This window comes from Falco rusticolus, chromosome 5 (assembly GCF_015220075.1).
Source record: "Falco rusticolus isolate bFalRus1 chromosome 5, bFalRus1.pri, whole genome shotgun sequence".
Classification (NCBI taxonomy): Eukaryota; Metazoa; Chordata; class Aves; order Falconiformes; family Falconidae; genus Falco; species Falco rusticolus.
The window spans coordinates 73,683,460-73,707,935 of record NC_051191.1 but is presented as its reverse complement, the minus strand read 5'-3'; the positions used below and the strand labels follow the sequence as shown (position 1 = coordinate 73,707,935).

Sequence of the window (24,476 nt, the reverse complement as noted above, 5' to 3'; positions counted from 1 at the left end):
TGCTTTTAATATTTAACAATAGGAACACTTTGCACTTAAATGGTGCTTTTCAGAGTGCTTTTCAAATATTAAATAATTTAAGAATAGTATTTTTCCACTTATATAGGATGTCCACTCCAGAGGATCTCATAGCAGTCCTCAGATGCTAATGTATTAGGGCTCTCAGCAGTCCGGTGAGGTGAGCTTCCACACCACCATTAAGGATGAGGACGCTGAGACAGGGAAGCATTAAGGCCAAGAGTTGCCAAAAATGCCCAAACCTTCCCATTGCGATGCCATCACATGGGCTTTCAGCATGTCCCAGCAGCTCTTGCAAACCCAATCACTTATTTTGGTGCCCAGGCAGGAGCTGGACTGGTGTTTACAAGTTTTGCCCTGGACGACCTGTACCGGGTAATGGAGCAGATGGGGAAGTAAACCCAGGAAAGCAACCGTTGTGCTGTGACTGCCAGCATCAAACACTGACCCCGCTGCAGCCACTGGCCGCTTTGTCAGTAAGTTCTATGAAGATTTTACCCCAGGTTCTGTGCTCTAACGCCCCAGTGCAAATTATCTCCAGAAATGTCTTGATTTCAATGTCAGACTTGTTTGGAAAGCTAAATAATATGCAGAATGTTACAAGGTTAATTTTTTTCCCATGATGAAGCATGCATGTTAACCAGATAAGCAGTGTTTTGGGGGCTCTGTTCCCATCTATTCTTTTTCCAGAAGGCCCCCCCTCCTCTTTTTTTAATCTCTTGATGCCAAATGTTGGCTGACTTCCCTGTGTTTGTTTCAGTGCTTACCATTGGGATCACTGGACCTGCCAGCACCACAGGGTTAAGCAGCTCAAATTTCTCTGCTGAGCGGCTTATTGTAACAATACACACTGTAGCTGTTTAAAACACAGTCTGATGACACTTAACAGTTGCTGTACAGATATTCTCTCCTTTATTGCTACTTCCAACCATTAACTGGAGAGATGTGCAACTCAGTTAATATTAAAATTATTCCAAATTCAGATGAAACAGAACAGATATTCCATTATTTCTGAGTGTTTTCTTGTTCCTGGTTTTGCTTTAAGACCACTATGTAGCTTTTAATTTTCTGGAATGAATACAGAAATATTGCAGAATATTTGATTACTTCCGATTCTTTTGATCTACTGTAACCAAAACCAAGGAGTCTTTGCAGAAGAAAAATACATGTCAGTTTTCTAGGCAGATTTTAATCTAATCATACCAGGCTGATCTATTAGCTCTTTATCAGAACCAGTCTTCTTGAAATTTACGCTCAACACAAAGCATTTAGCTTACCGTACTGGAAGACACTCCCTAGTATGACAAATGCCATCACAATGAACAACGCAGACAGCTTCATGCCTGACATGAATTAACTGAGCCAAGTCCATATTCCGGCTCAAGCTCAGTGTGTTCAGCAGTCCTCTTGCAGACCACTTCCCACAGATCAAACTGAATGCAAACTTGTATTTTTGGCTTTCAGATTAAGAGGCTTTACCATAGATTCAATTCAGATATACTCTCTGAGGCCCCATAATAAAGTAATACTTACAAGGCTTTATTAGAAGACTTACATTTCTTTGGAAAATCTTAAGCCTTTTTTTTTTATTTTTTTTATTTTGCATGATCACAGTGGAAATGGGACAGCTGGCTGAAGCTGTAAGATGAGTATATAGCAAAGCCAACAAAAAAATCCATAACTGCCTAACTTCCTCCTGGAACACATTGTTTTAAAGTATAAGCTTCATATTCTGTTAACAAGATATAAAGTTCTTGCCATTAAAATATAATATTTACCACACTGAATTAAGAATTCTCCCTGAATTTTTTTTTTTTTTTTGCTTAAATGAGCAAAGTTTTTAAAGGTCCCATACCCAACATTAAAATACTGCCTCATCTCCTGGCGTCTGTTGCGCATGATAGCTTTGTACTCGCCAATGCGTAATTTTTTGCCATCTACAAGGCAGGTACGCTTCGGCCTTGGCTTGTATTTGTAGTCTGGGTATTTCTCCAGGTGCTGTTTGCTGAGTCGGGCCTGTTCCTCATAGTATGGCTGCTTCTCTAGGTTTGTCATAGCTTTCCAGCGAGATCCTGTCACAAAAAAAAAAAAAAGAAGAGAGAGAAATGAGATTCTACTCATCCACAAACACTGAAAGGCAGAGAAACAAGTAGGTCACCCAGAACAAGATACCTACGGTTATATTGCTTTGGGCTGGGAATCTGTCAGAGCTTCTAGACAGGGGTCAGGTCTTGTTTGTATTTGACTGGTAAACCTCTTGGGTATGGCCAAGAGGCAGAGAGAGATGATACTGGAGGTTTTGACTTGATGTTTTACTGAAACGTCCCCACATTACAATGTCTTTCAGGTGGGAAGTAAAACCATCATCCTGATAACGAGCAATCCCTGACACTTGGTTTTAGAAAACAAGGCAGTGTATTTTAGTGGAATGGCCAAAGATCCCTGAGATAGACAGTCTGCTCTGCTACATCCCTCCCGCTTTCCTTTGGCCACGGGCCTGTTTTCACGTCCTGTTGTAGAGGAGGCACCACTCCCTTGTGCTGTGATCTAGTCGCTATGCCCCACCATGGCTGCTGCTGGGTACAGGAGCCTGCAAAAACCTTGAAGCAATGCCTCTAAAAGCTATAAACTACCCCATATGTCTCAGTGGGGTTTTAACTCCGACTAAGTCCTGGTGAACACTGCCAGCTCCAACTTCAAGAATTTACTATGCGTCGTGAAGGGAAGAGCACTGGGATACCGGCACACCTCTCCACGGAGCCACACTGTGGCTTCATTGCTGGCAGCCTTGTTTCTGACACTGCCTATGTTAGTGTAGATACTTGAGCTAGGGAAATAATGAAGACTTTACAATTGTTTTCAAATACCTCCTGAATTTTATAAACTAGCATTTCTGAAAGGACATAATATAGGAGCAGAAAGTAAAATTTCTTGAATCAGTTACGCTATTTTATTTTTCCATGAACTGTAGAACTGCTTCAGGGTAAGATACATTTCAAACAACAGGAATGGTCCAAGCTGTGAAACATGTGGCTTAGGAGAAAAACTTTATTGGAAAATAATCAATTTTCCCATTGGAAAAAAAGTTTGAATAGTTTCTCAATTTAATGGGTTCATAATGTCATATGTCATACTTTACTTCCTCTTGTTCTTCATTTTTTATGGTTACTCACACTGTACTTAGCTCATGCTATTACTCAGGCTGGTCTTAGCTCACTGTGCCCCTAAGACTCACAATACAGAGAGCACAGTTATCCCTTCCCAGGAAAGAAAACAGTTTGGTTCCCTCTAGAAATGCCCCTTCTGATTACTGACACCACTTTCCCCATTGCTCTTTGAATCTTTATTCTAATCTGTAGTTTGGCCTTCTGGAGTGAAGGACTAACAGGCTAGTACAGCCTGACCTCACACCTAGAGATAACAGATTTGTAAATAATGATGTCTTTGTTCTGAAGAGGAGAATGGAATCCCTTACTTAGCAAACATTGCTTTGCAGTCAAAAACGTAATTTTTCATAATATTTACAACACCTAACATGCAGAGATCCTCCAGCTAGTTCCGGGATGGGAAACAGTTTAATTACATTGCTACTAGCTTAGGCGCAGCACCACATTAGTGTGACTAGATGGTTTCTAGGGTTTGGACTAAAATTCCTGCGGGGCACTTTGTATGTCATACAGAGGTAGTGTCTGTGCACGAGGATCTGCAGATGGGCTCTGTGTTACACGGGGCAGCAAACCTCTGCGGCCGGAATCCTGGTCCGTGGCTTTGCCTCCTGCAGGGAAATTATTCCAAGCTTTTTCTGGCAAAAAAGAGTAGCTAGAAAAAGTGACACCAACTTTCCACATGTACTACCTCCTAGACTTTGGACTAAACAACACAGTCATAAACATCTGGAGACTGCCAAAACACTAAACACCTACTAATGCTGCGTAAGATGGAAACATAGATAAGGCCTGTGTTGAATGATGGTAAGAGTTCAGGGTAAAGCATATGCTTTATTCATATTAATTCAAATTCTACCTCATAGACACCAGCACACTGGCATTTTAGCACATGAAGAAAAACATAAAATCTAGAATCCAGAGCTCTCTAATCACAGGCCTGCTGCAGTCCCAGCAGCTTAGAAAAACAGCCCCAGCCCCATTTCCTGCTGATGAATCAGTTTTTATTTATGAATAATAAAGTTGACAACCTCCGTCTTTATACAAATCTGGACATTTGCTTTACATGCCATGAGGGGACCTGCAATGTAGGAACTCAGACATATTTTGAGATAGACGGACAGACAGAAAGGTAGAAATTAAAATCAGTTGTTGCAAAATTGCCATGAAAATGTTCTATCCCCGCACAATCCCTCTTTTGCTGCGCTAGCTCACTTGCTGCAATCCTACAGTCAGACCTGGGCAGGCAGATTCCTACCCTTTCATGTGAAAAAATCTGTAAATAGTGGGTGAAGCTAGGTAAACATGTAAGTCTTTGCAGGATCGGGGCCATAAAATCTGAAATTTTGATGCATAATATTTGTACATACAGTTACACATACAATATTTATACATAAATGTCATTTGTTATGTTTTTCCTTCCTAAGCTGCAAACAAAAATCCTGGCAGTCTCACCTCTCTTCCTAGCAAATTTTTAATAGCTGCTTTCTGCAGTGATACCTCTTCTTACTATGACTTTAGTGTTTTTACAAAATATACTAAATATAATTTACTAGTATGTTTTGAAGTATCATAAATAATTAAACAAAGGGTTCTGTCAAAAAAAATTTTGAAAAAGGGCACATTTTCCGATGATAAATCTTTGGTTTTTACATTTTATAATTTACACTTATTTTCTTAGTAATACACAAAATCCAGCCAGCTTTCTGCTTGGCCTTAATCTGAAATTTTGAGTGTCTGAAAAATATGGAACTCGGACCTTTGAATCTGCACCCACAGGCAAGCTAAGCTATCACTGAGTATTGCCAACAAACATATTAAAACTGGTTAAAAACACCTTGCCTTTGGACAAAATATATTTGTAATAGCTTTATCTGCCATTGTTTTATGTGTCTATAAATAGACACAGGCAGGCATGGGTACCTATGCACAGTGCCAAGCCCAAGCCCAAGCCCAAACAAGGTGTGATTGAAGAATCTTGAAAAATCTTTATTTTTAAGGGAAGATTTACACTCTTGGGTGAGCTTTCTGCTCACCATCTGTGTTAAAAAGCTTTGAGTGGGTCAAGTATGCAAGGTTTTTCTCCTTGACTATGAAAAAAAGAACCTGTTCTCCTCCCTGGATGCATGCATAATCACAAGCAGGATTCTCACACAATTCTCCCTGATCTAGTGGCTGAAGTATTTAGAAAATAAATGAGAATATCATAAGACTTTGCAAAACCAAACGTGGCTCCTGCCCCCAGTGTGAGCCAGGGCAGTCGGAGCTGCACCCACACAGTGTCTATGAGCACGGCTGCAGAGGCCAGCTGTTTGAATCCAGGGCAGAGAAGAGATGCCCCACGTGTGCCCTGGCACTTGTGCTCGGGCACACGCACACATGCACTAGGTGGGAATAGGAGCTCTGCTTACTGTTGATTTTAAGCCAAGTTTCTCTGACAAGAATTTTCAGATGTTTGGAATATTGCCTAACTTTTAGTCTATTAGACTGACATTTTTCAATCTGAGTATCCGAATCAGGCTGATTTTACATTTAAAAAATACCCTCACATACACAAACACTTGTATAATGTGTATAGGTTTGTATTCACACACACATCCACGAGATAATTTCTGAAGGTAGTATCTATTCTCATTTGTTCATAATCTTTTTATGTAGACTTCTCAGTGAAATTAATTAAAATATTTACAAAAATATCGAAACAATGCATTATTAAATTGATAGGGTCCAGCAGACCCATTTTAGCACTTTTTTAACAATTTACTAAAAAAAAAATCATCCGCAAGTTTAAGTTGCAATGAACAGATGGATGACAAACGTATGCACAGATGAATTTAGCGACAAATCCATGTATCTAATTTTTATGCTCGAAACATAATACCACAGTGTCAAACATAATCCCTAGAGAATTCTAGTGCTGGGAAGGGCACTTCCTCTCATTTTACTATAAAAATGACCCTCGATTGGTGACAACTCCATCTAAGCTACTCTCTGTGACAACGAGCTCTCTGACCTCAATGTGTAGCAGTGCTGCTAAAAATGATGGTAAGGAGAAATTGTGGCTTTCTAATAAAGAGACCCTAATACCTGGCTGAACTCTAAGCTTCTAGTTGCTCACCCTCCGCCAGTTAACAGAGAGCTCCCTGCTGACTTCAAAAGACTGCCCTTTTGCAATTGAGGGAAGACCTTTGTAACGTTTCTGTCAAGAAAGAAGACATCAGGACATCCCTCTCCATTGCATAGGTGGAATAAAAAAATTAAATGTGATGCTAGAAAGAAATAGAAACACCATCTCTTACTGCCTCAGACCTTGCTTTTCCCCATATCTGGCAGCAAAACAGAAAGAGTTTGGAGTCAGCTATACTGTCTGTCACCTCAACAGGATCTGTAATGAATTTGCACATTTTACTCCAACTACTGTATATCTAATCAGAAAAAGATGTCCCCATATCTCCCTGATCTAGCGCCAAATAGTAAAAGGTGATTCCTTATGTTAACAATTTCAGCAGAATGGCTTATTAAAACCAGATTTTAGGGTATTATAAAATGCTTAGAAGCCCTTTAAAATGTCAACCAGGATCCCCAGAGACCGCGTAAAATGTCAGCCCAGCTCAAGCGCCTGTTTTAAGCAGAATGAATTAGCAGCGTGCTGTCGGAGGTTGTTATCCAAAACAATCAGTTAAGAGGGAAAACATCAAGCTCTCTTTGTACTTTCTATATGAAAAGGGCCATTCAGAATGATCTTGTAGATTTCTGAAGCTGATTATTTAAAAACAGGTTTAACCAGGTCTACTCTCAATTTAGAAACAGACCAAAACTATTACTGCCCTGTCCTCAGTCTAATTACATCATACACCTCTGACCAGTATAATCCCTTTTAACCAGTATAAGGTTATTTTACCATCAACATAACCAATTTAGCCTTCTAATCCTGTCCCCATAACTAATCTAATCATCCCGTACCACCCTTTTAATCATGGGTCAATATCGTCACATCTGCCATACACAGCCAATACATTCTGCCTCTCTGACCAATTTATCTCATTTCCACTTGCCTCCTGCTAACTTTTCATACCACTCTAATCAAGCCAAACTTCAAATCTTTGACCAGTCAAAACTCAGCATATTTACCAGCCCTGCAGTTGGCTAATGCTGCCATTACAACTGAGCTACATCTCTTGAGTTGTCTGCAAAACCAGTGAGACCTGCAGCCTAGGTAAAAATTTCCTGCTTAAGCTTCTACCTGGCCCAAGGGATGCTTAAGTCCTGTAACAGCCTTTATCAGTAAAAATGCAACTTCTCCAATTTGGTCACAGGTATTCTTTTTTTCTGCAGAACACGAATTTGTTGGCCTCAGAGATCCTCCTTATCCACCTTCTGTATCATTCAGCATGTCACAGAGGAGTAACTTAGGACAAAATGTGGTCCTGAGAATTTGAGCAAGTAGTGGAAAGTTGAAAGACTGTGGCATGAAATTCAGTAGATGATGTTCATGACAAAGTCGTCTTGGGATGTGAAGAGTAGAGAATATGGAAATTAGATGTTCCTTTTTCTAATTTCAAGATTTCTTGCAGAATATGGGAGAATTAAGAACCTCCAGGAGAAGGTCAGGCTTGAGACCTAAGGAACCTGAAGGTGCACAAGTCCATGGGACCTAATGAGATGCATCCATGGGTCCTGAGGGATTTGGGGATGAAGTTGCTAAGACTATCCATCCTGTTTGAGAAGTTGTGGCAGTCCGGTGAAGTTCCCACTGACTGGAAAAGGGGAAACCATGCCCCCATTTTTAAAAGGAAAAAAGGAAGACCTGGGGGAACTACAGTTTCATCACTCTCACCTCTGTGCTCAGCAATATCATGGAGCAGATCCTCCAGGAATCTATGCTAAGGCACATGGAAAATAAGGAGGTGAATAGTGACACCCAACATGGCTTCACTAATGGCAAATTATGCCTGATACATTTGGTGTCCTTCTACGATGGGGTTACAGCATTGGTGGATAAAGGAAGAGCAACTGACATCACCTATCTGGAGTTGTGCAAAGCATTTGACACTGTCCCACATGACATCCCTGCCTTTAAACTAGAGAGATGCAGGATGGACCACTTGGTGGATAAGGAATTGGCTGGATGGTTGCACTCAAGGAGTTGCAGTTAATGGCTTGATGTCCGAGCGGGAACCAGTGATGGCATTCCTCACTAGAACTGGCGCTGTTTAACATCTTTATCAGTGACAAAAATCCGAGTGACACTGGGACTGAGTGCACCCTCAGTAAGTTTGCTGAAAACACCAAGCCGTGTGGCGTGGTCGACACGCTGGAGGGAAAGGACCCTGACAAGCTTGAGAGGTGGGCCCCTGTGCACCTCATGAAGTTCAACAAGGCCAAGTTCAAGGTCCTGCACATGGAAAGGGGAAAGCCCAAGCGCAAATACAGGCTGGGTAGGGAATGGATTGAGAGCAGCCCTGAGGAGAGGGACATGGGTGTGTTGGTGGATGAGAAGCTCAGCATGACCCGGAAATGTGCACTTGCAACCCAGAAAGTCAACCTGATCCTGGGCTGCATCAAAAGAAGCGTGACCAGCAGGTCGAGGGAGGTGATTCTTCCCCTACTTCACTCTTGTGAGACCCCATCTGGAGTACTGCACTCAGCTCTGGGGCCTCCAACATAAAAAGGACGTGAACCAGTCGGATTGAGTCCAGAGGAGAGCCACAAAGATGATCAGAGGGCTGGAGCACCTCTCCTGTGAAGACAGGCTGAGAGAGTTGGGGTTGTTCAGCCTGGAGAAGAGAAGGCTTCAGGGAGACCTTATAGTGGCCTTCCAGTACCTAAAGGGGGTACTGGAAAGAAAGCCAGAGAGGGACTTTTTACAAGGGCATGTAGTTCTAGGACAAGGGGGAATGGCAAGAGGGTAGATTTAGATTATATATTGGGAAGAAATTCATCACTATGATGGTGGTGAAGCACTGGAACAGGTTGCCCAGGGAAGCTGTGGCTGCCCCATCCCTGGAAGTGTTCAAGGCCAGGCTGGATGGGGCTCTGAGTGACCTGGTCTAGTGGAAGGTGTCCCTGCCCATGGCAGGGGGGTTGGAACTAGATGATCTTTAAGATCCCTTCTAACCCCAACCACTCTATGATTCTATGTTTCTACGGTATTTAGAATAAAAGCAAATAATAATGATAATGATAACAACAACAACAACAACAATAATAATAATAATAATAATAATAATAATAATAATAATATCATGTACTAAAGGGAAATATAGTATAAAAGGAAGATAATAAAAATCCTTTAAAACTGTCAGTGTATAAAGTAAAAGGATGTACTTTAGGATCTCTTCCGTATGGTCATTGATTTGAACAGAAAGTGCTATGGCACAAATCAAATACTGTGGTGTGCTACCCCACAGAATTTAATTAGATGAAATACGTGGGCAAATAAATGATAGCAGCCGTTTTGTGATTGCTCAACAGCATAATGAAATTAACTGTTTTTGTCTATTCAGTTCAAGTTTTCGCACCAAAACCGCCACAACAATCTCAGTAATTACAAAGACACAAGGACATTTCAGGTTATGGTTAATGCATACTGCTGGGTAGCAGTGGAAGCTCGTATCACTGTTGTCCTTGGTGCAATCATTACGTAGCAAAGCAGACATTCTAGAGACAGTAATTCTGTTGTGTCAGGTGCTCAGCTTTATTCAGACAAAAGTGCTTTGAGTTTTTCTACTGAAAGAACAGTGCTCTATCATTCTTACCTAGTATCTTGCTGATATTGGAGTTGTGCATGTCTGGGAAGGCTTGAAGGATCTTCCTCCGTTCATCTTTAGCCCACACCATGAATGCATTCATCGGGCGCTTGATATGGGGCTCGTTGCTACCACGTCCTCTGGATTCCCGATAAATTCTAGACTCTGAAACTCCTGCACTTCCTAAAAAGAAAGAAAAAAAGCATTCCCAGCTTGTTTCATTATGCAGCTTCCTCTGCCATCAATAACCTATGTGAGGTGCTGCACATGCAATGAGTCAGTGTTCACAATAGGTTAATGGCATTTCAGTTTTACAGCAGAAAATACCACGTATTGTATATTGTCTAGGTTTTAGTTATTCTGTTGATTCATTATCAGATACTGTAGATTTGATTCACAGTTTAGACTTGAAGAGTTTTAATTGTTTTTTTCAGCACAAAGCATTGAACAGCTTTTCTAAATCATCTTCTATAACTTAATAACATAAACCCAACACTTATCAACACACATTTTCTTTCTACCTATCTACTACCATTTTTTTTGATGGGAAGGGGGTGATAATATGGCAACATTAGGTGTTTCTTCTTAAGCAATTCTCTAACTAGCAAATGAGCATTTACACATCTGCCTGGTTTTGTGCAGGTCTCTGCAACAGCCGAGAAAGAAATGAACATTACGCTTGCTTCATCAAACCAAGAAAGTTCCTACAGATGCAGAGCATGCAACACCTGTGGATGATCAGGTCTATAATTCATGGATTCACCGTGTGATCTCATTTATCCCACATCTGTTTGCCTCCTTTATTCTCTTTTAACGTCAGTAATACATTCTTGGTACAGTCTTAAGAACTGCAGTGCATAGAAGAGAAGGCTAAAAATCACCTCCAGACTTAAGCCACCACATGATGAATCATTTTTTCCTGCTTTGTTTCATAGCCACTTCTTGCTAACCGCTCCTATTCCGCACAGGCCTCCAAAGCACTTGGTTTCTCCTTCAGACCCCATTGACATGTACACACAAAACTGGAAATTAGGGTAAGCCATTTGTACTGACCGTCAGAATCTCCACTCATGTTGAAATCCATCATTGCGTGGCTAAACTTCCCGTCTTCGCTCTGTTTTACTGCCAGTTGCTGAGTCAGGGTCTCCAGTGTTGTTTTGTCCTATATGGGCAAGATGATGGGATTTGGATCAGGAAAATAATTAAACACTGTAACTGCAAAGTTCATAGGTAATTTAGAAGGTTGATAGGGAAGCTGGATAACAATTCATTCACAACAGTTTACACATGGACAGCCAGATATTTAAGAATACATAATAGTATTTTTTCTGGAAGGGATATGGTTGCAGACTCTACCAAGTCCCTTTTAAAACATGCTTATTAGCTAACGATGAGCAAACTTCATAGTGTTGAAAAGATTGGTTTAGTTAGGCATGATAAAATTGGCTGCATACCTGAAGAATACTTCAACTCTCTGTGTCCCTGGGGCTACAAAGCTGGACTGGAAGTTTATATGATACACACTCTTTTGCAATGTATTTACTGTTTTACTCTATTTCCAGCCTGCAATCAAAGTCCAGGGACATGGGTGACTGCTCTTTTTCTTTTTTAAAAGGCATTATTTTAGGGAGCAGCCCAGAGGAAAAAAAACCACCCTGTAGTTCAAACTTTTTTCAGGCCTTGGGAAAGGGTCAGCCTGAATTAAGCATGATACTTGGGCAGCAGTTTGTGCTCTTGTCCAGACTGTTTTGCCCAAGCCTACTAACACCCCGTCTGTCATTCATCTAGTCAGAACTATCTGTGAACCCTGGATTGCAACAGGCTAGTGCGTGCTGCCAATTAATCTGTCAGGCTGCAGCGGTGTCTAAAGACACTGCCAGAACAACATGCCAGGGCCATTAATTCCAATGTTCTCTTCAAAACACCTCGCTTCCCCCGAACTGTTTGACTTTACAAATACAAAGGTGTTCCATTTTCCAACTGTTTTTGTTTTCCCAATGACTTTTACTCATAAACGTTCTATCTTCCTGACAATCATATGTTTAAAAAGAAATCTTTCAGGAAAGCAATACTAACATTTCAAAATGTTAGGCACTGTGCCTTTTGCAAAGCTAAGAAAATGACATGATATGGCATAATAATAAAGTTGCTCCAGTCGAAAAAAATTCTTTTGAGCTTCTTCCTGAAGGAAAGATTGCTGTTTTGTTGCTCTATTCCACTCTTGATGACTGTAAAAGATCAACAAACTAAAAAAACTTCCAGATTTCACATGGCAACCGGAGACTTTACATCTATTCTATGTAGCCTAATAATGTCACTGGGTGGTATTATAGAAGAAAACAGAAAAGAGAACAATGCGACTACAGAAATGCTTCCTGCGATGTGATGTCCCTGCATCTGCAATTCAAAGAACAGTTCAAATTCATGTAAGTTGTTTCACAAAGGTTTTCTTGAGGGAGTTCGAAACGAGGCTAATCTGCTCCACTGTGTATGCCTGCACAGTTTAGGGAACACTAGGTTAACTTTCCTACTCCTCACATTCATTTTCATTGTGGATCCCTTTTGCACTCCTAGTGCTTTGTCAATAACCACCGACAGAACTTTCAATAACGAAAGCATGCAAGATGAGTTATCCTCTTGTTTTTTTGCAGGAAAAGCTCATGCAATGGAGTCAGCCTATCACAGGCAAAAGGATTCCTCTAGCACTACCAAGCACAGCAGATCCAGAAAGTTTGGAGAAGCTTCGAATAAGCACCTGAAGTATTCAGGCATTTGGTTTTACCAAACTCTTTGATCTACTGGTTTTAACTCAGCTCCCGTTTCCAAAGCTGCCTGTCAGCAGACAGAAATTCGGGAAGAAGTTGACTTCGTATTTCTTCCAAATGTATCTCAGATACATAATGGAAGTCAGTAGTTTTTTCCTCAGAAAAAATCTCTATTTACCATCAGCTTCATAACGATAGAGTTGAAAAATTTTTGCATCAGGAATAATTTAAAAATGCTGCCATCAACCTAAAATATAAAAGAACATCTCCTCTTGTCAGGTATGTTATGGGGGAGGGGAGTTATTCTTTTGCAGACTTTTCTTGAATCATGTATAAACCTCTTAGAGAAACAGAGCTGAGAGCGCAAAGGGCACAGGCTTAACAGCTTTTTCTTTATGCAGTAAACGCAGCTGTTGAAGTCGGAGGCAGTTACATTCAGAACCACACTCTGCCGACATGATCTGATTGAGTCTTAAGGTCAGCGAATACTCAGGCATGCTGTCTGCAAGGTACACGCTGGGTACGGCTCGTTTATCAGTTTGACTTCGCAAGCCTACAGATGCTCTGCCGCTATCCATCTTGGGCAAAGTTTTGCCTTTTGAGGTACTGCCACATTAGATGAAGTGAGAGAGTGCAGGCATGATGGAAGAAAGGCTGTGAAGGAATGCCAGATGAGTGCTGAGCTCCTGGGCTATGCTGCTCAGCCCCGGCGTTTAGAGGTGGCTCTCTGGACAGCCCAAACATGGAGGAAGAGTGTGTTGAAGGGAGACTACCCCTTCAACACACTCACAAGTTACTCCCTGTTACTTAAATGTAATGAATGACAATGTAATCCAATCAGCAACGATAAGGTACACTTTTCTGTGCTGATGTTTACGAATGTTTAAGTTTAAAAGGTATTCAGGCAAGAATAAGTCTAAGGTCTGCTCCCTTCTAAGCCTCTGCAACAGCATTAGGAGAGCAGGAAGAGACCAGCGACACCCTGGCAGGATGCAAAAGCCTGGCTACACGTAAGCAGCGTTCCAGTTTCCTGTCCTGCACTCTTCCCATTAAACACACTGCAGCTGATTTTCCCCAATGTACAGAAACGCTTTTACAAAGTATTCAAAATGGGCTAATCAGCATTCCCATGTTGTTTTGCTTGAAAGCATTCAGCTGATGACTTACTGCTTTTCATTTGACATAAGCATCTCTCTACCTTTCCTACAGAAGTCCTTCAGTTTATGACGAAAGTGTTTATGGAAGCTCCAGAGATACAAAGGAAAAAAAATATTTTCCTCCCTGACCCCAAATAAACTGCCAACCTGCTGACACCGCTAGCCCAGCCTCCTCTCACAGAACCTATTTAAGAAATTCAGACAAGAGGTCCACAATGGTTTCAAATTCATACAAAAATAGGGTCTATTTATCATCATTATCTTAATTCAACAGCAAATCACACATTCTTAAAACCGCCGCCACTCTGCTATGTTGGATTAGCTGCGTAAACAGTAGCAAGCGGCGGTACCATCCAGTGATAACAGGTGGAGTACACACACGTTGGGTTCAGCAACACACTTTAATAATGCCGTTATGGTGCAGCACTAGAATTCAGGAGGCAGTGGACCATTCCTGCACACTATGTGGGACTATGCCTTAGACTTATCATTTTATCAAGCTCTATATCCAACTGTCTTGCTGGGCAGGGAAAGAAATGGGGAAGAGAGTTCAGCTGATGAAATTGTACATGCTTTCAGGTTTTTAAAGCTACAAGAAAATAACCAGAGTGATAATCTCTTTGAGATTTACCCCACACCCCAAAGGTATGAAACGCTATTCATCTTATGAGCAATGCAGGAGTGGCATCCAGCTACAGCCTAGAACCGATACTGCTGGGAAGAATGGGCAAGGTTGGCTCACGCCTGGGGAAGTGGTTGCAAAGAACTGGTTGAGACCTGCTGAAAACCGGACAGCATAAAGCAGTGAAAACAAATGGCAACGCTTCTATTCTTGTAGGCGAAGAAACATAGGGATCTCTTGCTAAAGACGAAGTGATTTTTTTTCTTCTAGATTTCTGAATTGTAGATCAGGCCTCAGAATGCTGGAAGACATCTTATAAACATCTTTTTCCTCTATGAAGAACTTCAGCAGAGGTTGGGAAAAACTGTCCCAATGGTCACTTCTATCGGATTGTACCAGAAACTCTCCGTAGGTGCAGCGAGAGCTCTGTTGTCTGGATCATTTAAAATTGTAATGGGCAAACCAGAGAAGATAATACTGTAGAGAGGAATCAATGCCACAATAGCCCAACTGTTCAAAGTATAACCAGAGAGGTTTCATCAACAGCCACAATGTGACGAGAAATTTCTAAAACTTTATTAATCAAAGAAAGTAATCTGCTGGAGAAGATTGATTTGTACCACAGGTCCTAGCAATGTTCTAATGATATTTAAAAGAACAATGAAAAACACATACACACACAGAATGTGTCATGTAGAAAAAAAAAAATATAAAAAATGACTAAGCACTGCAAGTCAGACTCAGTTTTGTGGTCAGCTGCAAAAGTTACTTGGCTCTCTGTCATGGAGAGCTGTCATAGTTTAACAAAACATTGATCTAAAAATGACAAGATCTTGGTTGTAGTCTCTTTCATAGAAGAAACATAAAACAAGAAGAGTCAAAACATATGTAGAACAGCCTGATAATGTTTGCCAGAACTCCTCCCACTACTACACAAACGTGAAGCAAAACCTTGGAAGGTTTGAGAAATAAAGACATTCTGGTATATTTGCTTACTCCCCCCTGACCTCACTGCTCCTGTTTTGTGTTGGATCATGGTACCAACGCTCAGGGTGCACCTCAGACCACGCACATGCCTCCACTCCTGAAGGACTCCACAGTTCTTCCAGAATACTGTGAACGCTGGGCATATGGCAACGGATCCCTCCTCCCCCTCTTCGAGACATCCTTTTGGCTGGGGTATTTGGCAAACACTGACAGTACTCTGAACTCCGTTAGAATTGTATTTTGGCAAGAGCTGTTTTTCCGATTGCATAATTCAAAGTTAGCAGTTTCCCTGAAGCAGTCCACTCTTCATTTTTCTACTCCCTCAACCCTACCCCCATTTCCCCTGATATGTATATTTTTCCTCTCAGTTTGATGCCTGCAGAGATACAGCCAGTGTAGAATACCAGAGGAGGAGTGTTCAGGCACACCTCTTCACATTCCCGCTTTTCTTATCCCAAGTGAACTGAAAGGCCAGGCGAAAAAAGATGTGTTTGTAGAGGAGCCGGAGAGTGCGCAACACGGTTACCTATGGACCGCAAGGAGAAACCCACTCATCAGTTCCTGCCCCTAAGAATTACAAGTACACTGACGGGACAGAGTGCCTGCCCCCTTTGTTCTTCAGTGTCAATACATAAAAACAAACAGATGGCTGCCTTTTATTGTCCTTTCTAGCGTCCCATTTCCCCCCTTCCCCCTCCAAGTGCAGTTTGTCCAGCTTTTTATCATCCTGTTCTGCAGGAAAAATTCCCACATCTAAACTCTAATGCTGGTATTTTCAAATAGATTGAGTTTTGATAATCTAGTTTTTATCTTAGATTGTTGAGCAGGCCCTGTGGCAGCATCTAATGCGGTTTGTGTTGCTTGAGGCGGAAGCCTTCGCTCAGCAAGCCCCAGTAAATATCAACCATTCTGACATACATCTTGGTCAATATGCACCAAATCTTTAAGTACTGGGCAGATTAGCTGCTAGACTATGATCCTGCAATGAAAGTTCACTTCTGTTTATGACAGAAAAACATCTTTAATTATCAGACACATTGGTGGTGCCAGGTGTTATCCATTCAACATTATGATATTTTCTTCAGCTCTCCAAAAAGGTGAAGTGTCTTATCCTACATCTGACATGAGTGAAGACTTTGTAAAAGTAATCTTTCTGCCTCTTGCAATAAAAACCATCAGAATAGCTTGTGCTATAAAATCTTTATCCAGTCTTTCAAAATGCGGAAAAACATGAGGTAGGCAGGCATTACCAAGAGCTGGAAGAACTTAGAGGAACCACTGGCAGCAGTGAGAGGTATGCCCAGAGGTTTGCACACAATTAATTATTTGCTGTTCAGGCTCTACTCCTGCATGTTAATGCCACAGTACTTCAAAGCAGGTACTGCGCACACTGTCTACATCTCAGTCCAAACCATGTTACAGTCCAGATCCTGCTACACCTGTAACTGCTGTAAGAGAATTCCCAGCTCTTTTCAGAGGGATCTTCTATTTACATTTAGGCTCTTCTATGTAACAGATCACATTGTCCAAATGTTTTACACTCATTGGTGAATTTAGCCACAAAATTTCACAAAGGCGTTATTATTAACTCCGTCTACCAGATGGGAAACTGAGTCATATACTGTGTGACTTGCCAAAGGTTCCTTAGTAAAAACCGGTAGTCTTAGGAACTGAAACTAGCGCTCCTGAACCTTATTTAAAAATTGCAACCTCAAGCTCATAATTTCTTTGTGAGCGTGGAATGTGACTCTTGCTGATGGCACATGGTGCAAGGGAAAGCAAACTAAAATAAAAATAAGAGCAGTTACAGATCCTCCATTACAATGGACCTTGCTTAAGTAATGCTTGAAGGGCTGTAAAACTCATAAAAAGCACATGCATAAAATGATAAAATAGAGTGAGACTTTCAAATGTTGACTCAGTAATTGTTAAACGCCTTCTGGCTGCACAATTTTATAGTCTTCTACTGTACTAATGAAAAGGGAAGAAACAACGAAGAAGGGTTTTAGCCTTCCAATTACATAAACTCTGTGGACCACCAAAGAAGATGAAAGATTATTTATAATGTCACAGCAATTTATCATTTGGGGGATTTTTTTCTTGTTGTTGTTGCATCAAAGTTGAGTATGAAGAAACAATGCATTCACCACCCCCTCAGTCCCTTCAGTCTTGCTTATCTGAGATCTCTCTTTTTCATGGAATAATCCACCCACAGAACCTAAAAGCAGCATTACAAGCAAGAAAAGAACATTCATTATTTGTGGCTCTTCCTGATTTTACGTACTTCTTTCAGAATTATTACATTCAGTCTTAACTGGACTACATCACTTGGTAAAGGAACCATATCTTTTGGTTTACAGTATCTATTCACACCCAAAATGGTTCAATACTGCTTAGAAATCATTGTATCTGATTTGCACTCTATACGAAGCGCTATATGGACTCAGTAGAAAGGTGCCCTATGAGGTGTTATAGGGAAAAAATCAGGTGGATCAAGTAGACCCAGATATTTAACTACTTTTTTCTTAGGGACAGACACCCAGTCACAGGGGGAATTTGCTGAAATTTGCATGCCATTTTCTTTGCCACACGTTGTGGACATATGTCTTTGGTTTCTAGGGGTTCTCAAGTAAGTACCTTTTGAAGTTTCAGAGTCCGCTGAAACAAAAAGAGGAAAATCATCAGTAACTTGGCAGGGGTCAGGTCCCTAAAATTTTTTTTTGTTTGAATTCTTTACCTAAGAAAGAATTACTTCTTCAGTGAAACATATTATTTGACTTCAGAACAAACTGATGGGAAGTAGCAATTCTAGAGGAAATGAGGACAGGCGAGGTCCTCTTTTTCTTTTCTTAGGAGCTCTCAGAGATAGTGCAAGTCAGGATTTTAAAATGAAAATGCAGGTAGGACTGGCCCAGTCCATTACTTTAAAGAAGAAATAAAAAGGAAAGCAAAAGCAAAGCAGAAGGATGAGACACTGCTTCCTTCCTACAGAAGTTTTTACAGTGTGCACATAGGCATTGACCTCAACCAGATCTAGCTGTAAGCTGCTGGTTGCAAATAGGTTCTTACATGACCCAGTTTCTCACCTAGACTGCTTTCTGGGCTGACATGGTCTGTTAACTTTGCATGAATTGTTCAGTCGCTGAACCTTAGTTCCCCAGCTAAGCAGGACAGAGACCATGACATTGTCCCACCACTGTGAAGAGTTTTGAGATCTCTGGATGAAATCTGCTGTGTAAATTTTAATGAAAGATTTCACAGCGAGTCAGAAACAGCTGCTACAGCTGATCAGTGAGGAAAAGAAGGGTTAACTGGGGAAGAGAGCTGGCACACAAAAAATGAAACAAGATGAAAATCACAACCCACACAGGATATCCTGGGAAAGAGGGTCTACATGCACGTAGAGAAAGCAAGAACACAGTCTCTGCTTTCCTGGCAATTGTTTATTAAACAATGGGTGGCTCAACTGCACAGCAGCAATACCGACTATTCTTTTCCATTTGTCCCTAGAAGGTATTCAAATTATGGCGGCTGCTGTACCTTTGATTCTGTTTGTTCCAGCCCTAATGAAGAAGCTATCTAGGCTATCTCCTAACAAAGAAACCACCACATTTTTTCAGTCATGAAGTCATGACAGTCATGAAGTCATGAGCTTGTCTACTCTCCAGCATTAGCATCGATACAATTAAAGGTAAAGTTCAGCATCCCCAAGACATACTAGAGGCTGTTTGTCACTCAGCTAACTGTACACTAGGCAAGCATTAGGACGGGCAGAATAGGACAGGCTGTTCCCCCAGAAGATGAAATGGACACAATTCACTGAAGAATCAGACTCAGCCTCTATTACACTGAAGAGAGGTACTGCACAGATGCTGGTGCCCATGAATGTGCTGAAAGCCCTAGCTATTGGAGGCACACGATTATGTACAAATAATAAATCTCAGGAAGTAATTAGCTCTCATGGCTGTAGGGTACAGCTTAGAACTTAAGCCCAAAGACTCAAAATGCTCAAAAGGCATAACAAGAACTCCAAATCAATTGTATGTTTTTTTCAGGAGGAAGCTGATCCATCTTTATGCTGCTCAATAAAATTTTCACTAAGGTATAAGAAGCCTGCAGTCCTCCCTGATCCAGACAAGCCAGTGAATGTCTCCAATCTCTGCCCTTTGGAGTGAATGAAGACTTAAATTCCCATTCAGAGTTCAGCACCTGAAAGGATCCAGGGTTCTTCCCTTGCCTTTTTGCCTGCTGTTCTTGACTTCAGTGCGAGTTTCATGTACACATCTGTGAGCAGAATTTGTCTCTCCCTCTGTATGCTTCAGTTTTTACTAGCTAACCCTGCCCATGCATCCCTGCCATAATGATGCACTAAAGACACACATAAATATACACATTTGTCTTTGAATAATGTATCTGGGCATGTAATAGATGATGGCCAATCAGGAAAAAAATGGTATTTTAAAATAAAGGGCTAAAATCCTTGGGGGAATAAAAAAATCCTCATTGCAGAATCTCTCCCTCCCATGTGTAGGCACTTGCTAACTAAGAGTAGTGGCACTGTGACAAAAGTAGCAAAACCAAAGGCAGGCTTTACTGAAAGAAAAGGGGGGAGGGGAAGTCTTCCACTGGCCATCTGTGAAAACAAGGCATGTGGCCATTAAATGCAGAGGCTGTAAATATAAATATACACAAGCTCCACAAAGCAAATGGCAAAAAAAATTGGGGGGCAGGGGGCGGGGAATAAACTTTCAGCTGAAGCAAATCAAAATGTTTAATGCTTAGTTACCAGTGCTGGGCAAAAACAATTTTGATCTTTGCAGTGTGCAAACTTGACATGTGTTTTTAATTAAATTTGAGAAAAGTTTCAGGAGAAATGACAATGGATAGAGTAGCTTCGTTGAACAGAGGACTCCTTGAACATGAATGATCCTGTTGAGCCCACTGATTGGACTTACTGAAAGGCTGACATACAGGGTGATGGACGGGTGATGACATAATACCTGCTCGCCGCCTTGTCATGCTTTTTGAAAACTGTCTGCTCTGTGTTGATAGCATTAACAAAGACAACTGCAATTGCATGCAAGAATTTCTGCTGGAAAAGAACCTCAGTAAGATCAAATTAGGAAGAGGGTAAGGAAGGGGGTAATAAGAAGGGGATAGATACACAGTTGTTAGCATAGTATGTTAACTTTTTTGTTGTGGGACTGTAACAGTCCATTGTCTGGAAGTATTCCCTGGTCCCCAATGTATAATAATTATTCCAAATGGATCTCACTTCACACTGCAAGAAGAGAACAGAAATATTATACTGATCATCTTTCCTAGTGTTTTACAGGCCAGCAAGGAATAGAGTGGGCTACAAATTACAGGACATATACATTAGCGGTCTGCTAAACTTGCAGGGATAAATGTGACTGTATGTAATGTCTGTGGGTAATATAGCCTCTGCTAGTCACTGAGAATGCTGAAGTATCTTTCAAGTAAAATCCTACAGAGATGATGAAAATAAGCAAATTTCAACTCTTTAAAAGTGGTTCAGTTTATGATGTTAGTATTGCACCTGTGGACCTATTTCCAGTGCGTTTCCCCTGCTTGGGAAGCCTGGCTTGTGCCACGTCCCATTCTTCCTAGTTTCAATCATTACAACCTATTCACTCTAATCTGACCTGTGGACTGTCAGTGTCCGCAGCAAGCAGAGGGTCAGAGTCTGTTTTACCAACCCTTCTCTCCTCCAGTTTTTTCTTGACTTTCTGGTTCAAATCTAACCATTAGGGGAAGACAAAAAACATGTCACTGAAGTAAAATCCACTACTGCAGGAGAAATTTAAATGCCATGTGCTAAACCAGCTACTCCTTATGCCTTTAGTAAAGTAAACTCCAGTGTTTTATTTCTCAAAGGCAGCAGGATCTGCGAGTTTGAGATTCTTAATATGCCCCTCCTCCATGAGGGGCTAGCAGGGACAGAATTCATTTCAGCTCAGCAGATCACACAGAGTTAACTCTGCTATCCCCATCCATCAGGCAGCCAGTGAGGCATCAGGAAGGCATGATGGATGTAAAATTATTACAGGGCTGCCACCCGATATACTTACTGCCATTTGTAACTAACGCTGGAACTGACACACTTTTTTCATTATTAAACATCCACATTAAGTCAACATTGGTCACTGTCATTGCATGTTTGGCACTCTTAAGGGGAAGAGGGGGAGGTGGGCTGGGAGTGGGGAGGATGGTGGTGGGAGGAGGGTTGGGTGGGAATGGGAGGAAAGACATCCTGAACCTGGTGTTCCATAAGCATGAGTAATAAATAGGCTCCTGCTTACAATGCTGGAATAAATATTGTTACAAATAGCTCTTTAGTCACAGCCCAGCAGACAAGTACATGTCAGTGCCTTTTAAAAGGACACACTCCAAGCAGTGACAGGGAAAACTTGTATCACAGGTTAAGAAACACTTCGGCATAGGAGGTGCACCTATTCGGATGTACTCATCTCAGAGCCTGCTACGAGTACGACTGTCGGTGCACATCCGAAAGGCTTGTGTGGCTCCGTATATTCACACGACTGCCTCAGCCGCTGGCACCTTCAGCAGGAGACACCAGCATTCAGAAACCAGTACCTGCGTTTGTATTTGTACTGGCGTACAGACACATGCTCAAATGCTTGCTTGTGTTCCCCCTTCCTCATTTTTACAGTTATCAGGGTACGTACACAAATGCTTGAGAGTCTGACTACAGTCGGAAAATTACTGGCTAGCTCGGTGAATGTTTGTGCTGTGTATCTCTGAAAGAGCACGCTGTAGGCTTGTATGCACGCACACACATGCTGGCTCTTTGTGTTTGTGTACATCTCCTTTGCAGAGGAACAGGCAGTTTTGGGGCTGAACAAACAGACCACAGTCCACTTGCTGATGTTGCCCGTTGTGGTGTTTGCACTAGATGACAATCTGCACTCTAAAGGTACATGTATAAAAGGTAGCATTGTATATGTATAGTACATATCAAGCTATAATTAACTGTAGATGACAATTACAAATAAAACTATGCTCCTGGGTTTCCAAGAAACCAGAAAAACATATACACACACTTCTCATTTATACATGGAAATGTTTCCAAGAAAAGCAATGTAAAAATATGTTTTATTGCATTTGCAATTAAAATAGGTTTTAGTAAAATCCATGTTCAGCATGATGCTCATAGTTTTTACTGTAATCCTCTGAAAATCAAATCCCTCAAGACGGTCCAAGTTGGATGCCCATAAAGTGACTCACCCAAATAATCCTAACCATTTTTTAAAATCTTTTCTCATTTATGACTCCTTTTATACAGTTTCTCCCCAATTCCACAAAATTCCTGTCTGACTACTGCCTTACAGCTGGCAGGTCTGGCTGTCCACAGGGATCAACCCATCTGGGAACACAAGCCAGATAACAGGTCATGTACATGTGTGGTGAAAAGCCCCAAGGAGCTTTAGCAGAGACTCACAAAGGTGACTTCCAGCCCTGAGCCTGCCCAGCTACCCCTGGCAGATAAATCCCTACCACGAGCTTAACATACGTGTTCAGAACTGCACAGAGCCTGCCTTCACTGGCAGGCTGCAGAAACAACGGCACAAAAAACTGAACAGGTCTCCGAGAATCCCAGGTCTCCATAACCACACTAGCCACTGCAGAAAAGGCAGGAAAATTTGGGATATCCCCAGGCAAGTGTTTGTTGCCTACAAAGACTGAGATCACTCTACAGGAAAGAGTGTCTTTCTTCTATACATAACTATAGACATAAAGTACATTTCTAAGTACAACTGTGCCCACGGACGCATAACTACATTAAGGTAACCCTCTTTTAACTCCGTAATGAGTGACTGTAACATACCAAAAGCTCATTCAGGGGGCTGCCTCTCAGTCCCCTGGCAGGACTCTGAGCTTCTGAAGGAAAACCCTCGGTTGCAACACTGTAGCACTCTATTTCTCACTACCCACCATCTCAACCACCTCTTTTTCTTTCCCTTGAAAACAAGGAAAAACAAAATAAAATTTCAATCAGAATGGCAGCACTTGCCTTCCTCTGAAATCTTGCTCTTAGTAAGAGAAAAAAGTTCTAGATCAGACAAAAACTTTAGAAAAGTTGGGGGGTTTGTCTGGGTCTGAATTTCATACCTGGTTAGTCAGTGGATGGCCTAGAGCATATGTGGGAAAGGACAACAGTACATAAACTTTACAGCCTGCATTTTTTCCTTTGTTGGATCAAATGCAAGAGAATGCTCAGGAGACCCTACACGTTAAAAATTGCAACTTCTTAACTAGTGCTTAGCAGCCAAGTGGTCACCTCAGCAGCTCAAATGCCATTATAGTCTAGGAGAGCTCAGACTTGGTTATTTTCTTTCCTGTCTCCTGTCACTTTAAAAATAAAATAAACCAAAATAAAATAAAATAAACCAAAATAAAAATAAAATAATAATATAAAACATTGCATCCTGATAAAATGTTGGCATTTATTGTATGAAAACCCCCAAACTCTACAGTCGCTTTACAAAAACTTTCAATTGAGCAAACAATTTTTTCTTCCTGCTACCTTGTAAAAGAACTCCTCTCTGCCCCCCATGAGCCCACCAGGAGGCATGAATTAGAGAGGAAAATAAACTTCAACTGGGGTTGAGAGTGAGAAGTGAAAACAGAAGGGGTAAGGAGAATCCCAACAATAGGAAAGTAACAGAATAAAGTGAATGCAGATGGTTCCACTCCTGTTACTTAATCAAAAGGCTGTGCAGAGTCACTAGAGCCAGCATAAAGTCATGTGTTAGAACAACAGCTGATCTGTATTAAAGAAGATTAACTCGCAATGCCATGGTGGAGGGCCTGGGATTATTTTATGTACTTCCATTGCCGAACAAGCCGTCAGCACAATTACTGCCCTCCGATGTGAATGACTGATCTGTAACCACAGCTAAACAGCATGCTGCTTAGGGGCCTGGGTGCTTCATGAAGATGAATTTCCATACCATCAAAGTGCTTTTAAT

The 24,476-nt window shown here is 41.3% G+C and overlaps 1 protein-coding gene across 10 annotated transcripts in view; it reads right to left on the bottom strand.

The window, feature by feature from the left end:
- SOX5 (SRY-box transcription factor 5) overlaps window positions 1–24,476 on the bottom strand; it is a 341,339-nt gene that overhangs the window by 7,328 nt on the left and 309,535 nt on the right. For all 10 annotated transcript variants that reach the window (XM_037389411.1, XM_037389407.1, XM_037389409.1 and 7 more), the window contains 3 exons: window positions 10,985–11,093; window positions 9,941–10,114; window positions 1,874–2,090 (listed from right to left, as the gene is read on the bottom strand). In XM_037389411.1, the coding sequence (XP_037245308.1) occupies window positions 1,874–2,090; window positions 9,941–10,114; window positions 10,985–11,093 (500 nt within the window). The remainder of the gene's footprint in view (window positions 1–1,873; window positions 2,091–9,940; window positions 10,115–10,984; window positions 11,094–24,476) is intronic.